The sequence below is a fragment of the Dendronephthya gigantea genome, unplaced genomic scaffold (genome assembly GCF_004324835.1).
Source record: "Dendronephthya gigantea isolate DGI-Jeju-01 unplaced genomic scaffold, DenGig_1.0 000064F, whole genome shotgun sequence".
NCBI lineage: Eukaryota > Metazoa > Cnidaria > Anthozoa > Malacalcyonacea > Nephtheidae > Dendronephthya > Dendronephthya gigantea.
Genome location: NW_021163074.1, coordinates 795,864 through 819,496, shown reverse-complemented (window position 1 = coordinate 819,496; position 23,633 = coordinate 795,864). Strand labels below are relative to the sequence as shown.

The 23,633-nt window shown below is 37.3% G+C and overlaps 3 protein-coding genes and 1 long non-coding RNA gene across 4 annotated transcripts; 1 reads left to right on the top strand and 3 right to left on the bottom strand.

Moving 5' to 3' along the window:
* Positions 1-400: 400 nt before the first annotated feature.
* LOC114530643 (solute carrier family 41 member 1-like) lies at positions 401-4,563 on the bottom strand. The gene is made up of 9 exons (XM_028552240.1): positions 4,020-4,563; positions 3,779-3,886; positions 3,454-3,525; positions 3,025-3,316; positions 2,738-2,885; positions 2,378-2,451; positions 2,010-2,138; positions 1,658-1,806; positions 401-1,471 (listed from the first exon to the last, which is right to left on the bottom strand). The coding sequence occupies exons 1-9, from the start codon at positions 4,434-4,436 to the stop codon at positions 1,286-1,288; spliced, it is 1,575 nt and encodes a 524-aa protein (XP_028408041.1). The 5' UTR covers positions 4,437-4,563; the 3' UTR covers positions 401-1,285.
* Positions 4,564-4,756: 193 nt separating this feature from the next.
* LOC114530653 lies at positions 4,757-6,509 on the top strand. The gene is made up of 4 exons (XR_003687777.1): positions 4,757-5,056; positions 5,372-5,394; positions 5,882-5,981; positions 6,283-6,509. It is a non-coding gene; the product is annotated as an uncharacterized LOC114530653 (long non-coding RNA).
* Positions 6,510-7,011: 502 nt separating this feature from the next.
* On the bottom strand, positions 7,012-12,523 carry LOC114530642 (OTU domain-containing protein 5-A-like). The gene is made up of 9 exons (XM_028552239.1): positions 12,148-12,523; positions 11,941-12,034; positions 11,417-11,481; positions 10,775-10,931; positions 10,209-10,357; positions 10,057-10,119; positions 9,511-9,636; positions 8,275-8,635; positions 7,012-8,003 (listed from the first exon to the last, which is right to left on the bottom strand). Exons 1-9 carry the CDS (start codon positions 12,466-12,468, stop codon positions 7,879-7,881), a joined length of 1,461 nt encoding a protein of 486 aa, XP_028408040.1. The 5' UTR covers positions 12,469-12,523; the 3' UTR covers positions 7,012-7,878.
* A 1,734-nt stretch (positions 12,524-14,257) lies between these two features.
* LOC114530598 lies at positions 14,258-20,806 on the bottom strand. Its single transcript, XM_028552185.1, has 9 exons — positions 20,394-20,806; positions 18,960-19,210; positions 18,416-18,542; positions 17,760-17,942; positions 16,862-17,219; positions 16,233-16,279; positions 15,375-15,646; positions 15,036-15,296; positions 14,258-14,657 (listed from the first exon to the last, which is right to left on the bottom strand). The coding sequence occupies exons 1-9, from the start codon at positions 20,722-20,724 to the stop codon at positions 14,553-14,555; spliced, it is 1,935 nt and encodes a 644-aa protein (XP_028407986.1). The 5' UTR covers positions 20,725-20,806; the 3' UTR covers positions 14,258-14,552.
* Positions 20,807-23,633: the final 2,827 nt, after the last annotated feature.

Genomic DNA, 23,633 nt, shown 5'->3' with positions numbered 1-23,633 from the left:
CAGTTTAAGTAATAAATTTGGGTCATTTCCAACCTTGACTACAAAGCTTTACGCAGGACTGGATTGTATCAAATCGTATTAACTGAAGAACCGATCATAACACCTTCATTTTAAAATCTCTCATCTTATGGTTTATTAGTTATTTTTCATAAGAGTATTGCTGCCTAGGCAAGGAATTTAATCATTGAGATTAGCTTATGATTAGCTAACCTAAAGCCAAATCCTAAAAAGTACTTTACAATAAAGGCTGTTTGCCATTGCATTCGCTTTGCCCGCGCTTTCACCGTCATACTTACCAATTTCGAATAACTGGGGAATATGACTTCGGAATGCTGTTTAAAATGTCCAGACACAGCCATAGGTCTATATGTATATATTGAAATCTATTTTTTACAAATTTTTATTTTAAATTAAAAAGGTATAATTTATTGTGGTTACGCGCGAGTACGATAATAGAAAATAATTACTAAGGACGGAGAATAAATAAACATAGCCGTGGATTATAAAAAATCTATTAATCTGGTATTGTTTCTACCCTATATCAGGCACCATGCAGATATCCGACTGTCGGAAGGTAGCTATGAAATTCTTAAAGATGACGCAATAAAAATTTTCGCTTTTAAGTTTGGCAATGACCTATGTTTTTACAAAATCATCCGTTGACTGGTAATATTCGTAATTAAGGTGGTTCCATACACAGGATACAATATTTCTAATGATACAACTATTGATTCATGTCCGATATTTTGCTAGACGGGTAAGGTTAGGACAAGGTACTGTATGAATTATGAAGCGCTGGACACCAAAATATCTGTCATAAAACGTAGTTTGCATTTTTATAAAATTCTGCATCGCAACCGAAAATATTTGCCAATATGGCACATATAAACGGGAGCACATAAATTTAAAAAAAAATGTGAGAAAAGTTTAAAAAGACTTTCCTAAGATAATTTGTTCCTGGTTTCACGGACTATTTTAATTAATCAGTAATTTATGTAGGGGTCAGTCTCAAATGTATAATTCAATTTCGGTGATTATGCTGCATATTATAGAAGTTAGCAAATGATACGAAATTGCACACACGTGAAACACGATGTCATCACGTGCAGTAAACAACTAACTCAATGCGTTTCCTTTGCCTCGATTTCAAGTTGACCCCCACACGAATCTATGACGTCGCGTGAAACCGAGGAATAGCTGATAGTCGATATATTACTTCGCTGCTGTTCTCTTTCTTCTCTGTCTTCCTCGTTCGTAGTTCAGCTACCGCTCAATTCTACAATCATTAATCTCCAACATCAGCATCCCTGTCTCCAACCAACCACAATATATGAAATGCCACGGCTAGGAATCCAGTCCCTAGCAAATCGCCCAGGGCAGTCAAATATGGAATGGCCACATTATCCGGGTCGTTTCCTCTTTTCCAAATTAAATGAACCAGCCAATCAGCAGTCAACAAAAGAACAGTTCCCTGATAAAGGGATAAATGAAATTATAGAAGAGCCCTTGGCTTCACAATTGGGCACGTTTTCACACACACACACACAAGTTGATAGACAAAAATGGTTTCTAATCTCGTCATAGCCACACCCACAAGATAAGTTGATAAAACCAGTGACTAAAAAGCAACGAAGGGTCCTGAACATTTCATACTTACTTGTAGAAAACCAACCAATAAGTACGCTACTGTAAAGATTAGAGTCACTGTTGTATGACCAGCTTGAAGCTTAGCAATGATATTCAGGAATATAAGATGACCTGGTATAGCCAAGGCAAGCAATACTCTGGCTGCCCTTGCAGTTTGCCCTGCAAAGAGAATAATTAACAAATTCATTTTGCATATGTTTCATATGTATGTATTTCATTAATTAATTATATTAATTATTTCATCAACTATAATTTTAACAGGCATTACATTATATTTTGCTAACTTCCAATATATTTCAACCTAAGTCACATAATTAGACCATGCCAATTTAAGTCCAATGCATTGATAAACACCAAATTACCTTTTCCAAAGAATGCATGAAGACATCCTTTAAAACCTGCTCCTTTGGGCAATTCCCCTGGCTTGCCTTTCTGATGAAGGCTAGTTGATATCCTACTAGCTTGTACAGCAACTAAATTACCACCAACACCTAACATTTATTAAAACAGTGTTTGTCAATAGTCAAATAACCATAAACAAATTAAAAACTTGTTAACAAGTTGTGAGCAACAACCTTCTAGAACATCTTAATAAAGTCAAAACATCCTGTATTAAACTCAAATTGAATTTCCAGAAATCTGGATTTCCCAGAACACATATCTGTGACTTTCCTTGATACAATACAAATGTATAACAAAATAATTCACAGAGATTTATCTTTCAAATTACCATTAATAACTGGATTATAAACCGCAATTCCTTTGTAGTTTGCAACTGTATAATCAAGAATGACACCACCACCACTGGAACATAAAAAATTTAGATAATTAACCAATATGTTTGTAGCCAGGGAATTAACCTCACCCCCAAAGGAACATTGTACAGCTTTTTGTAATTTTGTATAATTTTTTTAAAACACCAACAATTGTAGAGTAATGTGAAATTTTTTTTTGAATATTAATACAATTGTTTCAGATGATGATACAGCATACAGGCTAAACCAAGGGTCACATTTAAGATTAGGCTTCATTCTTTAAATACACAACTAGAATTGAGTGATCATTATCAATTATACAAGACAATATTTACCTGCTTATGACCATAGCACTAATAACAGGATTCCACCCATTGTATAATATATTCTGTGTGTATTTGTTGTGATGGCATATGTATATAAAGCATGGCAAAAGTAAATAAAATCCTCCACTGATCAAAGGTGCTATCCAGTGATTTGAACCTACAAAGTTGGAATGATTTGAAATCTCATTAATGTCTGCCTTGTATGCTTTATTTATTATTAAATACCTGTACAGTAGAGTAGCAAAGGTAGAAACTTTATAATATTATCAATGATTATAAATAAATTCCCACCATACCTAAACACCTATGTAAGAAGCTGCTAATGCCTGATAATAGAGCTAAGGTGACCAAATCTCCAAGACTTGCAGCAATTGGTGTTGCAATGTTATCAGGATTTATCTTGATTCGCCGTGACAACAAAATGATCCCCACCATAAGTGAACCAAGTATAAGACTTGCCACAGTAGCAGTCACAAGACTGCTTGCACATAACAATGTCGCATGGTCGATGTTAAAATGGCCATCCACAACCCAACCCATTGTTACTGCAGCACTTGCAGCTAAGGTGGCCACAACAATAGCTTGTACCTGGATATAAATTAAAATTCATTTACAATCACTAATGCTACATGCTTTATTATTAAAAATACAAAGAAATCTTCCATCTTGTATACAAATATTTATGGGAAAGGGTGATTTTTGTCCAAATTTCAACAAAATTTTACCTGAATTAAAACCATATTTCCACTGATTAATTTCCACTGCTCGGATTTGCTGTCAATATTTCCAACATTAGCCTAAAAATAAGATTCGGGCAATTATCACATACAGACTACATATATCTTTCGTAATCTTGTTTTGAAAAATTTATCATAAGGTTTAGCCGTTTAGGTGAGTATTAAGGGAATACACCTGTTTTTAAAGTTACAGACAATGAATTAATTTTTCATGTTTGATCCTGAAGACCAAATAAAGTTTCAATTTTATATACTTGCATACAGAACAACAGTGCCACCCAAATATTCCTAAACAATATCATCATAAACTTACTGCAGTTGAGAGTCGAGAAGCTAGTGTCATTTCAAGATTTCCTTTTAAGCCAAGTAGAGCTGGAACCAGAATAAAGATCTCACTGACTTGTTCAAAGACATCATAATGCTAAATTAAAACAACAATAAGTGATAAGTCAAGGCAGCTGCTAGCTTCTTCATATATTGTGAACCAGCACCTTGCCAGTTTAAAACATGAAAATTTCATAAACACCCTTTTATAAAAATTTGATTTTCTTTACCTGTACTTTATCTAATAATAATCCTGCTCCAACAGTGCCTAGGCCAGCTATCAAAAACGGTATTAAAACTTCAAAGGCTATAGTGAACGATGTTTCTTCCTTAATATCATTCTCAGTTTCATGTTCAAAACTTTTATCAACTACAGTGCCATTTTCAAGTCTATGTTCATCAACTTTTGTAATAGCTTCACCATTTTCAAGTAAACTGCCTGATCCGTCCTCTTGAATTAAATTGACTGGTTCATAACCGCCCGAAACCACACGAATTTTAGGGACCATTTGACCGGGGGTTTCAGTATCGTAACTATCGTTCGAAAAGTGTCCGTTTTGTTGATCCCTTTTTGTCCGGTTTCTCTTTGTTAAATTTGTGATTAAATTTGAGCTGCCATTCATGTCATGGTTCAAGTCAAACGACATGCGTCATTGAAATACGATTAGGACTAAATAGCAATGTTTTGAACTCCTTTTTCACGGTCTTCGGTGAAAAACTTGAGCAAAGATCGAAAAAAAATATAAATTCAATATAATCCATGAAACAAATAACACAAACACGTCATCGAAGACCTGCGCCCGCAATATGATAAGAACATATTAAGCGACACTTCATGTAAGTAACATTTACAAATCCATGACTTCCGATGTACCATGTTTCTAACTGGAGTAATATGAATGTGATTAGAACGAAGGTAAGAAATGTAAATACGTCAATTACTTTTCCGTTTTAAAGAACAATGAACTCCAAGCTTATTCTTTAAACCAATTCAGGATATTATAGATATCAGCCCAGGAAAATCTGAAAAAGATAAATGAAGCATAGCATATATTTCTATGGTTAATATATCCTGCCTAATGATATTTGACCAAGTGTTGGACAATGCTACTTAGGTAGAAAAGGAAAGTTGAACGTATTTAAAAACAGTTTGCAGTGTAAAGTTAACTGTGTGTCTTGGTTATTTCTTTTTGTATAAAAGTAAGATTTTCACTCGGTGATTTTTAACCAACTTCTTCTAAACTTCAACTAAAGTTCAACCAGCCAGGTAAGTTATCATGAATAGTTCAGTTCTGCTGGACCGAATATGATGTTGTTAAGACGATGGCGATTGATTTCTAGATTATTTCTAAAGACCGGCTAATCAGTGACTTACTGATTTTTGGTCGCGTTCTGTTACACAAGCTTTAAGCTTCGTAAGCGGGTTTGACCCCAATTTATACGCAGTCGCAGGTTAGTTCTTTTTGAAAATTGCCAACATGCTTAATTAATATAGCTAGTCAGGGTCAGTTTAACCAAACCTGTATAGACGTTTTTACACCAGAAAAACTGACTAACATTTATCATTTATTTACCATTATAGATATACAATGGCTTCAGATTCAGGTAAATTAAACTTAATACTAATCTCATTTATCTTATTGTTCTATAAAATAGACTATAAAAGAGATAATCAGTATGGTCTTATGTATGACACCTCAATAGAATGGCTTAGTGTTTCAGTGTACTGACAGATGTATGAAAAGTTTAAGCTTAAATTGTCAGGCAATATTCAGTCAGATGTTTCTGATTTCTCCGCCACGAACACGTACATATATCTCCGTCACTCACACCACAGTTTTTCAGCATGCCAAAGCGAAATGTCGCGATGCCGAAATCGGCCCTGATACGGCATAACCATATAAATAATTGTTGAGTAAATACATTTACTGAATTGTGAATTAGTTTATACATATATATCGTTATTTTAATTTCCCCCTGTCATATACGTACGTATACCATACACCTGTAACTGAGTAACTCTTTGATCTGAAACGGGGATATTATTCTTCTAGTGAATTCGTTATGAAATGCATATTTTACTTTTTCTTAGACACGCAAGAAATCATTTTGATTCTTATCGCTATTACACTGGGTATCCTCGTCTTCAGTATGATATTATTAATTGTCTACATCTGCATATTCCAACGACAGTAAGTGTAACAGTAAACTCAGTTTTCTCTTCAGTGCTCTGTGCTTATCAGTTCACACGACCAAGTGCACACACACAAGTAACACAGCGACACAACGATTTTAGTCGGTTAAGCCTACTGGATTCAGGTTTAAAATACTGAATATGGCATTGATAGTACGTTCAGGCTCATCTAGATCACCAAATTTAGATAATAACATGCATTTAGAGATGAATTGGCCGACTAAAATCGCTGTGTGCGCCCGGCTTTAATTGAAATCGTGTAAAACATTCCTCGCGTATTTTTCATTTTTTTACTTCAGAATCAAGAAAATCAAGAACACTCTGTATTCACCGGCCGTGATTGCAACGAGAAAATAATACCGAACACATCATAGACATAGTCGTCAACAACATTATTCCTATTCATGGATGAAATGTGTAGATATTATTAGACTTGTATAAAATTTTAAATAGATTTATGAAACACCGAACACTCAGTTTAATGTCGAAAACTATAACAAATTGCTTGCAAAGCATTATTTTATAGCTAAATGGTCAATTTTTGCTGAATAGAAACTAATTCAAGTTGAGTTTTTGCTGCTGAAGTCATTTGTCTCCCACCCGAAAAATTGTAGTCGTATGCTAGGGTTTTTCATTAGGGAGATTACAGAATTATACTTGACCTGATCGGGCTCATTTTCTGCATGGGTGTGTGAGTAGGCAGTATTGGATGTCTGTAGGGGGAAGCATTGCTTTTATAAAATCCTGCATGCATGTTAATATCCTAGTTCTTTGATTGTCATTAGCGTTGAGGGGTTAAGGGGGGGGGGTAATCACTGTAGCAAGGGCAGGTGTGCAGTGGCCCCTGCGAACTCTCAGAAATGGAAGAATCTATAGAAAATGCTGTTATTCATCCAGCTTATACCGAAGAGTTTGATACAAGAGTCTAGTTCGACTCTCCTAAGCATGACCAACGTCATGTCCAGACACATACATGCAATTAACGCCCAATACAATTAAAATTTGAATTGAAACCAACCATTAATTGTAGGAATATTTCTTCCATATTTCTTCCCACGCCATGCAAAAGATTACAAATGGCCTTAACTATAATTAATATGTCATCAATATATCTTTATACACAATTTCAAATAGCTGAGCTATCTACATCAACTAGAAACTTCATGTTATATACACATTGAGTACATATATTTATATACTGTATATATATATTTTTGTACTCCTATATCACAAGCACTTGCTAGGCCCGGCCTAAAAATACATGCTTACTTTGTGAACCGTGCACGTTAGGTATAACAAGCCACTTGAGCCGCGTCTGAAAACGAACTTTTTTGTCAACCACCGCTGTCTTACTGCTCGACGTCGTATAACTGGCTCAAGATCAGGCTGAGCGTACGAGAATAGCGCGCCACTTTGTTTTAAATATATCATGAGAATAATACCTCAATTGCCCAATCATTGATTTATGTTTTATAAATATATACTTATATATATATAGGACAGCAGTTTGATCGGTTTTGAACAGGCAATTTTATTGCCTGAACACGGACTGTATATATTTCAAGCTATACTTGTATATTCTTATTACGCTAGCTGCAGTCTCGCTGTGGGGATATAATGCAAAACACAAAAGGATGAATGGACATTTGACTATTGTAGTATATACAAGTCCAGCCTCAGCTGATATTATAGGATGTTCATCCGCAATTGTATCCTTCCAGTAACGCGTCTATTCGACACCCAGCTTCGCGCTGACCGTATGATTAAAAACCCATTATTTACCGTGTGCATTCCACACTGTGCGGCCCAATATGCCGGAAACCTATAGCAAGAAATTTTACTCTGAGGCGATGGCTATCGCAGATTAAAAGCTCTATAGGCTTGGTCGCCCTTCATCAATTCTTCGTTGATGATTTGCTATTCGTATCATGGTCTTTCATATTGCGTTTTAAACTGTCTAAATATTCTTTCTGTGATTCTGCAAGTACGGCTGCTAGCAGACCCTCCTCATCCTCCCAACCTAAAAGATTAGTGAATGCATGTTAAGGTTAGATATCCCTGTTTAATGCGTTGTATAGCTGCATGAGGCAAAGAGCTGAAACGAGCCACCTGCAAGCCACGGTGAACTCTTCAGGATTGGACGAAATATTCCGCATTCAACACATTTAGTAACTAGGATTATTAACATGCATGAAAAATAACAAATAAGCAAATAAGGAAAACAGACTAGAATTGATAAAGTTATGTGATTTATCAATAGTAGTAGATTTGTCGGTAGTACTCGTACTTACCAAAAGCTGTAGAGCCGTAGTCCCCAGGCCCGTATTCAGTAAACCTAGAACTAGTCCCCTCCGAGTAACAACTTTTTGGTGAGGTGTTCACATACGTTGGCGATTTAGATTGATTTGAACAAACCGTAACCACACTGGATGACGTTATAATACTACAAACATCAGACGAAGTGATTTTCGGAGAGTTCGCTCGTGATGGTTTCGGGGAGTCTGGTGGAGAGTGACGAGGAGATTTGTTAGGAGGAGGACTATCCGGTTCCGCCCGAGTGGGCGACGATATATTGCGATTTCGTGAAGATTCACCGGAGGTGACCGTTGATGTACTACTACTCGTGGCGCCCGAAGAACCTTTGGAATGTTGCTGTAAGACATAGGAAATATGAGATGAGTTTTTCACAACAAATAGTTGGCTGAAAACACTCTCTGGAGATAAAATAATAAAATGAAAGTAATCACATTTTTATATCTTCTTAACGATTAGAAAATGAACTACTCGTCTACTTTTTGACACACAACAAAGTGTTTGTGAAACCCAGCGTTTGTGAAAAAGCACAAGGCCGCTCTAATGCTTTCTACTTTTGAGTTCGATAGCTTACAACTGCTCTATCGCACGTGGTAGATGTCACTGATCAGGGTAAGGTTAGTCTACGCATAGACGGAATATGGCGGAAATACCGTCTATGTAACAGCGCCAAATTCCGTGTTCTATAATTATTTATCCCCAGAATCTGGGGGACGCTGTGTGATTGGCTACATATTTAATTACAAAGCCTGATTGGTTACTCACGATCAACAAAGTTTTGATTGGTTTAGAGTGGAATAATAAAAATATTTTTCGTGCGAGTCAACAACAAATGGCAAGCTGTTAAGCTCAAACACAAAGTCTTCTTTGCTCCGTCCTTGAACTAGGTATTTGTCCTTCGCTCTCCCGATAATCTTTTTACAAAGGAGTACTCGACATTGGCATTTACATTGCAAATTGTTAATGAAGATCAAAAAGACGATAAGGTTTTTGTTGCAGACTCAAAGGAAGATCGACGAAAATGTGAATTGTGAAATTTGATCATAACTGTTTCGTGCATAAAATGCGAAAATTTACGTCAATTTCAATTTACGTCACATATTGCATAAATTACAGTACACGAAATTTGGCTCTGATACGCAGACCCTCTTCTTCCCCGCCTTTCTATTTCGGGCATGGGTCTGCGGCGCAGGCTAGGTAAGGTAGGCACCCACCACTTTTCTAGATCTCCTTTCGTTTTCCTTCAACCATTCCAAGTACGATTCTCTTGCAACAGCTTCTTCCATCGCTTCATACGTCGCTTCCCAATCTGTTGCTCGCAGTTTATCCTGCAACATTTCCTAGAGAAAAATAATTAAAGGCCAATGAAGCAACGATGTAATCAAGCAATGATGAGAGTTGATAAAGACCACCGCTAGACTTCGCCCGTTGGAACTATACTGAGGTCAAGAACGTGCCGTGGTTCCAACATGTGAATAAGAATAATTGAAGTTTATTAAATAGACAAAGCTTGAAGTTTATGAAATAGACAAATACACAAACATTTTAACAAAAACTACACCAAGTAATCTTTACAAACTCGTGTTTGCTGGGGATTTTAAACTTCTTGGTTAGTATGCAGCTTTTCCTCCCCTTCCACTCCGTAAAATCCGTACATATTTTTCCCAGTCAAATTTCAACTCTTGCTTATTAGCTCTCTTGAAATACTCAAATTTTAAAAGATAAAGAATAATTGCATATATGGAGATCCAAATTAATACCTGCTCAATCAAGGGTTCTTCAGATTTTTTCACAGCTTCGTGGAGGTTTTTCTTATCTGCCAGCTAAAAATATTAAACGTGAAGGTCCATAAAATGTTTATGTTCCCTTAAAACGATATTAGGACATATTCAAAGTAAATAGAATATCCCACCTTAGGGTTATATCCAGCCAATCCTAATCCAACACCAACAGATGGGTTATATGGATCAATAACAGAATTATAGTGGATGTTACCATGGTAACTAACACGAATGGGTTCGTAATCAGATTGATAGGAAGCATGGAAAGTGTTAATGGGTTCTAAAAGTTAAAAAGTTGCAATTAACAGTGCGAGTCATCCATTACATTTACTTGTTCGATTTATGAATAATATATTGCTTGTCCAATAAAAGTTTTCCCTTTAAAACTCTGAGCTTACAGGGGACGATGGTTTGCCACTTAGTAGGCTCTTAAAGTTAGAAATGTGTCATTTATGACAGTCCTTCAAATTTTCTTAAATAAATGTTACTGGAAGTCAAATTTCCAGGTTTTGACTGTTTGTACTAAATAAGTAATACCCCATCACCCATTTTATGTTTAGAGTTTAATGTTTAGGAAGTGCAACTTTAAATTAGGTGTATAGTCTATAAAGAATGGCAAAAGAAATTGTACTTCTCCATTTACAGATACTCATAAATGTACCTCAAAAACTGTTCTAAAACCCGATATGCACATTACCTAAACTATATTGGTACACTTCAATTGTCCGATTATACATTTCGCTTAAAGCCTGCATTTCAATGTTGTTTCCATGACAATTATTTGCCCGTTTTCTTTTGATGTATTCATCAAATTCTTCAGTTACATATTGCGAGAAATGGTCTGCATTTTTAACCTAGAAACACAGAGATATATTATTTGAGAATTAATCAAATATGATTTTTGGCACTTCACTCAATGTAGGTAAATTCTAGAGGTTGAAAGGGTCGAGTGGAATTGTACACACTTCAAATTCAAGCAAGGAACAGTTGATGGAAAAATGAGTCAACTATTGGTCCTCCTCAGTACACACTTGCTCAGTGGCAAGAGCATTGAACCGGCATTGCAAAAGCATAGGTTCAATTCCTGCCGGAGGATCGATAGTTGACTCATTTTTCCATCAACTGTTCCTAGCATGAACTTGAATTGTGTACAATTCCACTATTTGAGAATTGGTTAGATATATTATTTGAAAATTTAAAAAGAAAGTAGGCAGATAGTTAAAGTATGTATGTTTTTCCAAAACTTTTATTTTAAAAAATGGGAATGCATTCCTTAAATTTATTTGATTGCATCATTCATTTTTTTTAGCAACATCACACCACAAACATGCATTTTTACCATGTAGTCCATGCAATGTTTCCTAACAATTGAATGCATCTCTTGATCACCATAGACTTGATCGGCTGAAAACAAAAAAATTATATAAAAACATGTAGTATAAGTATAGTTTTTCTATCAATGGGGCAATTGCTTTCTGGATAATTTCAAATGTAAAAGTTGCTGAGATTGCATTTCCTGTTTTCTAGGAACAGTTCTGCATGTAGGATTCTCATAACTTTTGGCTGGGCACAAACAGTTTCCCTGTATGGCTTGTGTAAACCATGATTCTACCAAAACATTCAAGCACTTCACTTATTTCTCCTTCTGGGTAATATCCAGCTGTGCCTCTGTTGTATATATTCCTGTGCTTTATTAGTCCCCAACAAATTGAAGTAAAGTATATTGGGAAGATCCAGATTTCAAAAAGTGATTACTAATCAATTTAGAAATCTCTAAAGCGAGTGATTCTATATCTTTTCTTGCCTATTCCATCCCTGAGACATTTAAGCATCATAGCATGCTAGATTTCGCTGCAAACCTACCCACAGCCCTGAAGAGACAAGCCCCATCTTCTACTGTCTTTTTTATTACGAAACCCTTCTTTTCTTTTAAGATCTTTTCAAAATGTTTCTCGACCTCAAAAGAATAGACAAAACCATTAACTAAGTTGGCAAAATAACCATTGCACAACACAGGAACTAAACGAAATATCCAATTTAATATCAAGTATTTTGGAGGCCAAGTCTAACCTCTTCCGTGGGCTGTTCGTCGCTATTACACACATCGTATTCATCCTCGCTATTATACCCTGCCTCGTCTCGGCGTCTATAATCGTTAGTCGAATTCCTATAGCGTCTTTTTCCGTTACTAGAGCTCTCAGAAGTACCACGAAGTTCTAAATTTCCACCTCGATACACACTGCTTTCGTTTATCTCATCAGCTGATCTGTTCGTTCGTTCACCGCTCGTTCTAGCACAATTATTTCGCGATCTAGAATGTCTTAAATCATTGGTTGTATTCCCCTCGTTCTTTTTTCCGTCTGGGTGTTTCTTTTTCGGTAAGATAGTCATGATTTTCGAGGGGAAAACGAAGAGAAATTACCTAACTTGCTTAAACGTACAATAATAAAACTTCTTGTTGTTTTATGACGTCACACTGAACGCATGCGTTGTTTGTGCTACATAAGCAAACATACGGGACTTCAAGATTTGCGCTAAAGTTAGCGGTAAGATTAGGAATGCGCGGAATTCGTTTGAAATTTGGAAACGATTTGCTTTGTTGGGTATTTCCGTTGCAAAATGTTTAAAATCAAAATTATTTTTAGCTTTCAACCCCCGAATTACTTTCGTTTAACAAAATTACGATTTACGACTAAATGACAGTGCAGCTTCAATATTTTATCACATTCACACCTTTCAAGTTTCAAAAAAAAAGAAGATATGCTCAGCTTCAACGATCAATCGATCATTTATTCACTTTGTTTTGGCGATTGGCGAACTATATTGTCAATTGTGATTTCACAATTTTTGTTTTACGGAATGCAAACAGGAAGATTTGTAGGCTAGTTTTAGCATGTTGTTGACTTGTTGCGTGGCAAAACATGTTGCAATAGGAGACTTATTGTAATTTTTCTCTTGATCTCTTCCTATTCTTTTTCAAATTTTTAAAACTCTTCCTCTCTGTGGGAAATCATTTCTGCCAGCATTGTTTTGATCAGTCAATAACTAAGTAATCCAATTATATAGGTAGCTAGCCGAGCCTAGCTCTAATATAAACTTGCTCTATCAGTTATTAGGAAATTTATCTAATTGTTTTTATCTAATTGACCGTTTTTATCCCCGTTGACCATTGTCCCTTCTCTAAGTTGCCCAGAACATCTGACGGAGAAACCTCAGTCGGACATTGAAGTTTTTGCTGTGCACACTGCATGGTAAGCGCTCACGTTGTTCTCGATGTAGCGGAAAACATAATGCCTTCAGCTCATTAATACATTTTGCGAGCGATACAACAATGTTCAATATTGTCGTATTTGAGTGTTTTACCAGCGTGGCTTTGTGTACCGAGAGGAATCGAATTATCGAAACTAAACACCGAGCAGTGATGTAAGGAACAAACGTTACCAGTAAACCAGGTGATCTTGCGCCTCTTTTTTATGCCAATCAATTAGCGTTCAAAGAAATTGTCGAAATAGAAATCAAACCGAAATGATATTTCAAGAGATATTAAGTTGAATAAGTTCTTTCTTAAGGCGGATTTCCACTTACAGCGAAATCGTTCGCTAGCGAAATATTTGCATCTTTTCTTTTGAATTGAGAACAGTCAAGTCGAACTAATTTATTTATGCCGTTAAAATTCAAAAGAAAATATGCAAATATTTCGCTGTAAGTGGAAATCCGCCTTTAGGCGCTCAGCCTGGTCAATGCGGTTACGTCATACCATCATCTTATATGCATACATAACTAACATAAGATAGTATCGCGGGCTGCCCTATGTATACGTATATGGTTGTTTCAACCGAGGAATGAACTACTGCCAGTCCTTTCTCGCCATTTCAGATTACTTATTACATGTGGCAACCACGAGGGAAAATATAGCGGTCTGTTCACACTATTCAATTTTGTCGGAGCAATTTTACATTTTTGAGCAGCGGAATCAACTAAACCCAAATGCAATATTGCTTTAGCAATAACAGACTACATTGCATACGTCAGAAGTGGATTGCATCTTAACAAAAATTCGACTCTGAAAAAGGAAATATACATGACTTTTAATCTAAAATCGTTGGTAAATGCTAATTACATACAGATTAAATATATAATTATAAGTATTACATAATATACTACACCAATATATCCTTTCTACTAGGCAAAAATATAATAGCAGATTTATTATCATCGATCGTAGATAACCAATACCCTTAGAATTTAAAAATTAACCCCACATCTTTTAGCATACCGTTATAAATAATCAAATATTTAATGAAATGACGAGACTTCGATTTACTTTAATTTTAGTATACTATACCTATCCCGAGAAAGGATGGCGACCGATTGAAAGACTTGTGTAAAAAGTCGCCACACTCGCTACCTATACTAGGACGGTGCAATTCAAAGTATTGCGCAATGCCGCAATTGCTGTCCGTGATTGGTTCATTTTAAATATCAGCCTCGCCTAGCCCAGGACGATCATTTCTTGTTGGGACAATTTCCAGCGGGTCCTCGTACAGTCTTGGCGGCAATGGAGGTGGTGGTTTTTTTCGCTACAACGAAAAAACGAGAAATAAATACGAGTCTAAAATGTCTATAGGTTGAAAGGGTTTTCATTTCGAGTGGAATTATACACACTTCAAATTCAAGCAAGGAACAGTTGATGAAAAAATGAGTCAACTATCGGTCCTCCGGCAGGAATCGAACCTACGCTTTTGCGACCGATAGTTGACTCATTTTTCCATCAACTGTTCCTGGCTTGAATTTGAAGTGTGTATAATTCTACTCGAAATTAAGACCCTTTCAACCTCTAGAATTTACCTACATCGAGTGAAGTGAATTAAAATGTCTACAATCATAAAGTAATGTTTCCCCAAGTAACGAACAATGAAATGAACAACATCAGCCAAAGACATCGGTTTTTGACTTACGCCGAATCCAGTAATAGTTCCATACAATGGGTTGGCTTCAGCTAAACCTCCTTCATTAACTCTCATGCCTTGGTTCATTTTGTAACGTGTGGTTGTACCATAGAGAGGGTTAGCCTCGACGAACACCGAATCATTGTCTGTGGGTTCTGGGTTCCGGAATGGATCGTGATCTCGCTCTAACACAGAATACAGATGCCTGGTGGGATCTACTCTTCTACCCGAGAGGAAAACTGGAAGCACTGGTGGAAGATTCCTGTCAATCTATTTAAAAGATTAGAAGTTGTTTAGTGCCCCATATATAATATAATAGCACAATGAGATTAATCGTCAGATTTCGACCTTAGTTTGCCTTTGCTCCATAATAAGTGAATAATCTGCCTCTGGCATGCTATAGATAGGACAAGATAGTCCCTTGCCCTGGCGACTCCCATTTTCCACAGTATCATAGTGATGATTGCCAACGCCATTCAAACTGTCTTTCAGGTAGCTCCGCCTGACTATAGCTGCTGCTTGATCTTCTGTAAGTTCAATCGATTGTTGATATCCATGGTTGAGGTGATTTAAAGTGTTTATTGGCGTGCCTTTACTATAGAACGACGCGTAAGGTGATTCTATAGGAGCAAATTAAACGATTTAATATTTCCACCAGAACAACCAAGTGCTGTATAGTTATTATGAAAAACATTGACGTAGGATCATCTAACTTTTCTGAGGGGTACAAGCTTCCATACATACATTTCATTGATTTAATAAGTTAGAATGGGCGTGTATACGTAGATGTGTCCAGAAGCTAAAAAGGCATGCGCACGGTCTAAGTTATAAAGCCCCGTTTACACTACACTCAATTTATCGGCACGGGACGACTATAATTGGTACCCGTACCTAATTTTATTAGTATTCAGGCTACCAAGACAAAGGCCGAGCACAGATGAAATGGGCACAGGTACCCATTTTAGCCGTGCCGTGCCAATGAATCAAGTGTAGTGTAAACGAGGCTATTACAGCAATAAATGCTTCTACAAAAAGGGCACCTTTCATCAGACAAAGGGACATTTTAAAAAATTGGGAGGCATGCATATGGCTATAAAAAATCCTTCAATAGAATGCTAAAAAGCATTACTCATCAACCATAACACGCTGAAACGTCAACTTGTTTTTCCCGTGAATGACAGCTAGCTATTCGTTGTTCATTCTTACCTGCAAGATCTTCTCTAGAAATTGACTTCTTTGGACGAGATTTTCTGCTAAATAGTTAAGGAAGTTAATGTTAACATTGTGATGAAGCAAGGCAACGGTGATTTTTATAATTTTCCCCCCTCTTGTTTAATGGAACTCCATCTGCCGCCCGGTTATAGCTTGTGGACGTGGTAATCAATTTATGTTTATTATGATCCCATTCCCTTATCCCATCACTTTTCCTTAACTTTTGAAGATTGATAGGTATAACATCTCTTTAAGTGATATATCTATCCAGTTTAGTTTATGATTCTTCTGTAGAACCGTGACGAATGAGATATGATTGGTTAGGAGAATGAAGGATGAAAATAAAACAAACAGATTTAAATTTGCGGAAGTGTAACTCGAGTCCTTTGCCTTTGACAGGAATGAACGAACACTCTCACGATTAAAGAGAAGCGCTCTACCAAGCTATACAGAGAGCATCTCCATAATAGCAGAGATGTTGGTTGAATTCCTACGGAAGATTGAGTTATATTCTCACAGCGTTCCAGCAGGTTTTTCTTTGATTTACTTAATTTTATATAGTTCTAATTTTCATTACGGATTTCTCTAGATAAAACTGGAACATAAACAGCTTTAGAACATACTTCCTCCTGGTGGATCTTCGTCGTCGAAGACAAAATGCCACCAATGCAACGACGATCACCAAAAACACAACAACACACACAATTCCTACGATCAATCCAGTATTGGAGTCTGACCCACCAGTCCTTTTCCCTGAAACAATTGTCGGGACAGCTTTGCTGCTTCCTCCGCAGGTTTGGGTAACAGTAACAGTGACAGCGTATATGTCCTTTGGCAACTTGGAGTTTTGGGCAGGGTGGGGTTCAGTTTTGATATGTTGCTTGGGGGTGGTTTTCTTCTCCATAGGTGGTGGTGAGTGGATGATCGGTGGGTGTCTAGATGGCGGTCTGGTGGTTAGAGAACTGGGTGTAGTCGTCGAAGCTATAGTGGACACAAAGAAATTGACACATGTACATAGAATAGCCCGACGATGCAATTTTTGTCTTGCAACTTGCAATGCAATTCTACTTTTTAGAGATGTATATTACATCTCTAAGAAGTTGAATTGAATTGCAAGTTGCAAGAAAAATTGCACCGTGTAACAGGGCCTTTACAAGAACAAATCTATGGGCAATTCATCAAAGTGAAGAGGTTAGAAGTTTAGAGTGACAATATTAATGGTCGAATGGACAACTCCTATATTCACTTCATGCTTTCTATTCCAACATATCATGGCCGCAACTTTTGGTTCCTATGGTAAAATTATGTTTCATATTGCCCAGGTAAAGATGGGTAAAGATGAATTTCTCGCGACGGAGTGCTCGTCTCTCCCGTCAACACTTCACTTCTTCACTTCTTCACGATCCTACCTTTACAGTTCATGAGAGTTGTGTCGACAGACATACAGAACGTCTTGTCCTAGATGTACTTTATACTTACTCCAAAACAATCAGAGCTCCTGCAGGCATGCATGATACTTACTTGAGCAAAATTCTCGCCATTTATGGTTTCCTGTTGTTACCGATGGGTTCAAGCTAACCGCACACCAGGTCCCTCCAGGCATGTCTGAAGTACTGACGCATTTATTGTGTACTTTTCCGTTATAGACGAAGGGAAATATACAGCAACGATTGTTTACTGTCCGATGTTTACAATTGCTATGTCCTGTTTTGAATACAAAAAGTTGAAGTTAACAGATCTGTATATAAAAAAACCGACATGAAATAAGAGATGCCAAATAACGGCTCCCGTTGTACTGACTCCAGTGCGGAAAACAACACTCCAGTTTCATTGCGCACCCTGATATCAGGTATCAGTTATGTTTTGTCACACCATATGCTATACGTTAAAATAAATGAATTCAATTTCCAAACAAATTATTTTAATGATCTAGATATGTGTTGGTTACTGCATAGTAGCAGAGGGTGTCCCTCCACTTAGATCAGTATAACAACCATAAAAAGATTGCTGACGATGGTATTTTCTCTTTATTGTCAAACTATTTATACCCTCCCAGGTATTGGCATTTCAGAGCATCAAATATCACAGGAATAAGATCATTAAGATGGCCTCGATCCATCCGTTCGGCTAATCCATAAAAAAGGGTTACATTTTCACTTCCTTGCATCTATACTAACCAGTGTATGTTCCGGCGACTTTAGCAATCATACAGTAGACAAGAGACTGCTGGCTACACACAGAGAAATTCAGTTTCATTACCAGACCCTGATAGGCATAGATAAACTGATTACCACTCAATGTCCACTAGAAAGAAAAAAAATCGTGAGTGTTACCCGTGCAGCGTAAGTTCCCACACCCACACGTGCGCGAACAACGATAAACAACCTATGGTTTAGGCCTACTTAGAAATCCTTTTTTATGAACGTTTTTGAAATCATAAACATAGTTTATGGAGACGTGATCTGGAAACTCGGGTAAATTCTTTGTTCCATCTCTTTTTGCATGCCAATACAAACTTGTGGCCTGTGAAGACAATGGATTACGTCAATAACGAGTCCATAACGAAGCAACGTCCAATAATATCGTCTCGCTTAATCACGCAATCATGCTGTTCAAATATTATGAGGCAAAATTTGAAAAGATTGAAGCCGCTGTTGAGTTTCCACATGATCACATCACGACTCTTTCACTATGTTCTAACTGTCTGAACGACTTTCTTACCGATAACTTATATTTATCCGGACGTCCTGTTACGCGTTGCAGATCGAAATGAATGTTTTCAACTTTTTCCCATTGGTTTTTACCAGGTATTCGAACGTAAGGATCAAAACAATAGCTTCCACCTTCAATTAAAAGACCCTCCTTCGTTAGGATTATACTTCCAGCCTCCGTAAGATCAAGAATAATAGGTGCTGAAAATTTGGTATTGTTATTATACATCAGTTTTTCCTCCATTTGAAGATTGTGACAACCTGAAAAACAACAAAAGGAGTATATAGGTTGAATTCTAAAAACCCTTTATCCTATATAGGACAGTCTGGTTTTTGTGCAACGCCTTTTTTAAGAAATATCCTGTGGAGGGGGGCATAAAAATGATATAGACCTAACGTTAACTGGAAAGTGGTAACTTAAGACGTGGAGAGGGGTCTGGGCGTCTTTCCCCAGAACATTTTTTGTATTTTTAGTTTCTGTGACTTCATTTCATGCTGGGGCACTTATTGAGCATCTAAACAGAGCGAGGTTTTAGGAACCTTCACTACATTCTTCTGCACATGCTTACTTTGCTAATATCTAAACTCAAATCTCAACAGGGACCTTTACTGGGGGTCAAAACAATTCAGACATGAGGCACAAAGGACTGGGGGTCACATATGCCCCCTGCTAGGCCCTGGCTTACCAGGTCTGTTAAATGGCTCAGTCTTGTGCAGGTTTACTCTAAATGAAAGCGGATGGAAGTCTCCATGTTAAACACCCCTTAAAATCGCTTATATTCGCTTGGTAAAATTTCCCATTTACCTCAATTATTCAGCAGAAAATCGTAAAAAAAAAGTCAAGCGAGTGAACATACCGTTATATTTAGTGATATACGCACATGCGGCTAGTATTAGTCGGTGGGGGCAAATGCCGGTTAGCTTAATGTATTGACTAATGTTACTATGTTCTTTATTATTGGCTTTAGAGAGACCCTGCAGGTTTAGGCTGTGCCAAAGGGCATGTATAAAGCCTGTCAGCTGTCCAAGTTCTCAGGTCGAAATCATAAATTGCTCTTCCATCAATCGGCGAAACGTCGGCGTTATAACGAGATACAAAAGGGCAAATTTAGGCAGGTTACACGGTTCCAAAAACAACGCTAACGACGGTCTTTGCTGGAACTGACCGTGTGTCTTATCACTCATATCTTATCACTCATGCTCTTATTTGTGTTTAATATTTGCTTCCTGTGTTTAAAAAAGTTCCGTGCTCGCACCCCAATGTTTCATTAAAATGTTGCCGTCACAACCGGCAAAAAAAATTAACCAATGAATAATTCTTTGAGCGAGGCTTGTTGTAGAACTCTCGCTATTCGATATAGCTCGCCCGTAGTCACGAAAGTCTATGCCAAATCGTACCCCCCATTGTCGAGTAATTAGCGAACAATCGTTACAAAACGTTTACCTTCTCTGGAGATCCCGTTCCAAACGCAACCTCTCTTTCCAACCTTATACTTGTATCCTTCTAGAACGTCATATTCAACTTGGGGATCACGATAGGTCAAATAACCCCTTTTGCATTTACACTGACATGTCTTCTTGCGATCGTCACCTTCAACTCGTTCAGAGTTCCCATCACACTGAAAATCCTCAACACTTTTCCCATTGCATTTTGGATACTGTAGCAAGTCGTAAGTATCGCGGGTAATTATGGGTACCTCCGTTGAAGAAACACGGCAGTATGTCGTCAAAGAATACAACAGAAACACAACCACTTTGTCACCTAACATGTTCATCACTCGTTCGTTTGTTATTTCTTAATCGATATTTGCCTTAAAGCGTAGTTATAAATATTGAACGCCTACAAATTGCCAGCGCTTCCGCTGAATTCTTTAATATTTCCCCTTAGAGACGTTTTTTGTCTCGGTACCAGCTTTTTTTTTACACGCGAAAGAGTATGTTCACACTGCGGTCTACACCAAATTCACTCCACGATGACTGCAGGGACACTTACGACAGCATTATTCTACTGCCGCAATATTTGCGGTTGAACAACAATAATAGTGACGATTCTCGGGACGATAAACATCAGGCAACAAACAAACGACTTCGCGTTTTCTTTCTAAGTGATATGTATTAGCTTGACCACAATTATCATTTTCGTACCAGCCAATTAAAAGTGCTAGCTTTTTTTTTAAATTGCGGAAGGCAATCCAGTATTTGTATGCGTGCAAAAATCAGCTTGTTTATAGGTTTCTACGCAATAATGTAAAAGGCAGTCTAATTAGAATTTGAAATATTAAGATGTCAAGAAGACACTTCAACTTAATGATATTGGTTGTGTGAATGAAGAGGCGCTCTTAACCAAGCTAATATTAATTCAGGCACTCGTCAGCAAAACCTTTGCCCGCTTTGGCTTCATGTAGGCATTTTTAAGTGTGGTAAACATATTATTTATTTAGGGAAAAATACGTTTGAAGGATTTTAAATCAACAAGAAAAGAATAGATTCCATCGCAGATGTTGGTGGTAATATAGTCGACGTTGATTTTTGTAGGTAAATGGTAATATGGTCAGGTGGACAAATTTCCTTAGCCATGCAGCTCTAGTAAATATGGCGAGCCCACTGTACACAACAATGGGTAAGCCCCCTCCAATTGTCATCTGCTATGCTGTTAAGCCTTGTTTCCATTAAATCGCAATTTTCGTGAACGAGTCATTTTCATCGATGAGAAATAGTTTTTCTAAACGGTCATTATTGTCTGCGCACAGCAGAAATATTCTATCACAACACTTACGACTTCATAGAAACCAGATACCGAGGTAAATCTAACGTCAATTGGGACACGATAACAGCAAAATTAAAAAAAACGATGCGGAAATCGCCCCGTTTTGTAAATCCACCGTTTAACAGCTGTTGCGTTTGCACGACGCCGGAACAATATAGCTAATGGTTTATCATTGATATTCCTCGCCCAATGGAATCGAATGAAAACTAGTGATTCATTATTTCATTCGTCGTCAAATCGTAAAAGCACAAGCATGTACACGATAGATACTGTTTTCGCATTTCGCAAATACGAATTCTGTTTTTCAATTGCCGTTTACGTGTCACTTCTGCTCGTATCGAGCAAACACGAGTCAGACATGATCGCATGACCGTTTTCAAATTAAATATCGCATAAACAAGGTCTAGATATACGCAACGAATGTTTAAAGCAAATGTATTTTTCTTTCTTTCTGTGGTTTGCCTTGAAGGTAGATACAACACTGGTAGGAAGATGCGAATAATAAAATTACGTCATTAATTAATAATGAACTTTGAGATGAAAGAAATCTTACAATGATGGTATACTCCAGTTAAAAGCCCAATATATAAATTGAGCAGTATCGGTCACTTAGCAACGCTTTTACTTCACTTTATTATATATAGCATTTTGAAGGTTCTCGCCTCTATCTTAGTATTTCAAATTCACTGTCTGATTAGGATCATTCTCAGTATTTCACAATATGTACAGCCAGTTATGAACAAAATTGTTAACTAATAACGTGCGCAGGATCATCACATGGGCAACGCCCCATGATTCAAAGGGTTAAATCTACCTCCTCCGCAGGCGCTAGGGAGCATTTCGGGCGGTTTCGGAAAATGCAGAGTTTGTCTCTCGCTTTCGTTTCTAAATTTCTACCCGCAAAATATCACTGCCCGAAAAGGGCCTGCGGAGGAGGTAGTGGTTGAATGGAACTTCTTATAGACCTGTATAAAAAGTCTGCGTTATGACGCAGTCTACGGACGAAAAAGGTTTCTGATTGGCCAATGTGAACAGTTGGCCAGTGAGGGACATTGATTGTCCACAAACTATGTCACGGACTCACAATCGACTTTCATAAAGGTTCACGGTGGCGTATTCGATAATTTATTTGACTGAATCTTAGCCTTAGGTCGGGTGGCGTACTTCATTCAATGAAAGAGGAATATGTTGGCAATAACACTTTCCAAACGTTTATTACCAATCATACGAATAATCAATTCTTAATAAAAATGTTGGTATACATTAAAGGACTATGCTAATACATGCAGCAAAACAACTGCATTAGAGTAATTAGAGGGCAACACAGGTCCATGAATACATAATCACTTTGGTTTAAGTGGGCCAAGACTAGGCACCAGAAACACCGAGGCCGTAGATTCGATTCGCTGGAGAAACTTGTGACCGTCCATTATGTTTGCTTGCTCCAAGGGGAGAAGATTGCTGTGTTTTTCCCATTCACTCGGAAACGATAACTCTGGGGGAAATTGCATGAGGCCAGCGCTTTTCACTTTTTCTGAGTTTTGAGCCGAAATACTTAACGCCAAATGTTGAGCCGTATATGAAATTAAAGCCATTAAAAAGTAGTATATATCGTGTAGAAATTTCGAGAGTTTAGGGAAATATCTAAAAAATATCTCAAAATTTCCCGGTTTTTTGCCGGTTGGTAATTGTTTTAGATAGATATTTCCTTTGTAGTTTAAGTCTTGAAATTTCTACACCAAATATAACTTTTCAATAGCTTTATAATTTGGCACACAGCCTAACGTCTGGCGTCAAGTATTTCGTCTCAAAACTCAGAAAAACACTTTTGGCTTCAAGCTGTATGAATAGGGATGTTTTGTCAGAAGTTATCGTGGAAACACCGAGGCCGTAGATTCCATTCGCTGGAGAATCTTA

Excerpts from the sequence above, each read along its gene's own strand:
- LOC114530598 (XM_028552185.1), bottom strand. The coding sequence starts at position 20,724 with ATGAACATGTTAGGTGACAAAGTGGTTGTGTTTCTGTTGTATTCTTTG. Across the intron at positions 18,543-18,959 it reads CGGATAAATATAAGTTATCG|TGGACATTGAGTGGTAATCA; the intron begins GTAAGAAAGTCG and ends TTTTCTTTCTAG. Across the intron at positions 17,220-17,759 it reads ATGGCGAGAATTTTGCTCAA|CTTCGACGACTACACCCAGT; the intron begins GTAAGTATCATG and ends TGTCCACTATAG.
- LOC114530642 (XM_028552239.1), bottom strand. The coding sequence starts at position 12,468 with ATGACTATCTTACCGAAAAAGAAACACCCAGACGGAAAAAAGAACGAG. Across the intron at positions 12,035-12,147 it reads ACGAACAGCCCACGGAAGAG|GTCGAGAAACATTTTGAAAA; the intron begins GTTAGACTTGGC and ends TATTCTTTTGAG. Across the intron at positions 10,120-10,208 it reads TGGCTGGATATAACCCTAAG|CTGGCAGATAAGAAAAACCT; the intron begins GTGGGATATTCT and ends TAATATTTTTAG.
- LOC114530643 (XM_028552240.1), bottom strand. The coding sequence starts at position 4,436 with ATGTCGTTTGACTTGAACCATGACATGAATGGCAGCTCAAATTTAATC. Across the intron at positions 3,887-4,019 it reads TATTATTAGATAAAGTACAG|CATTATGATGTCTTTGAACA; the intron begins GTAAAGAAAATC and ends GTTTTAATTTAG. Across the intron at positions 3,526-3,778 it reads CTTCTCGACTCTCAACTGCA|GCTAATGTTGGAAATATTGA; the intron begins GTAAGTTTATGA and ends TCTTATTTTTAG.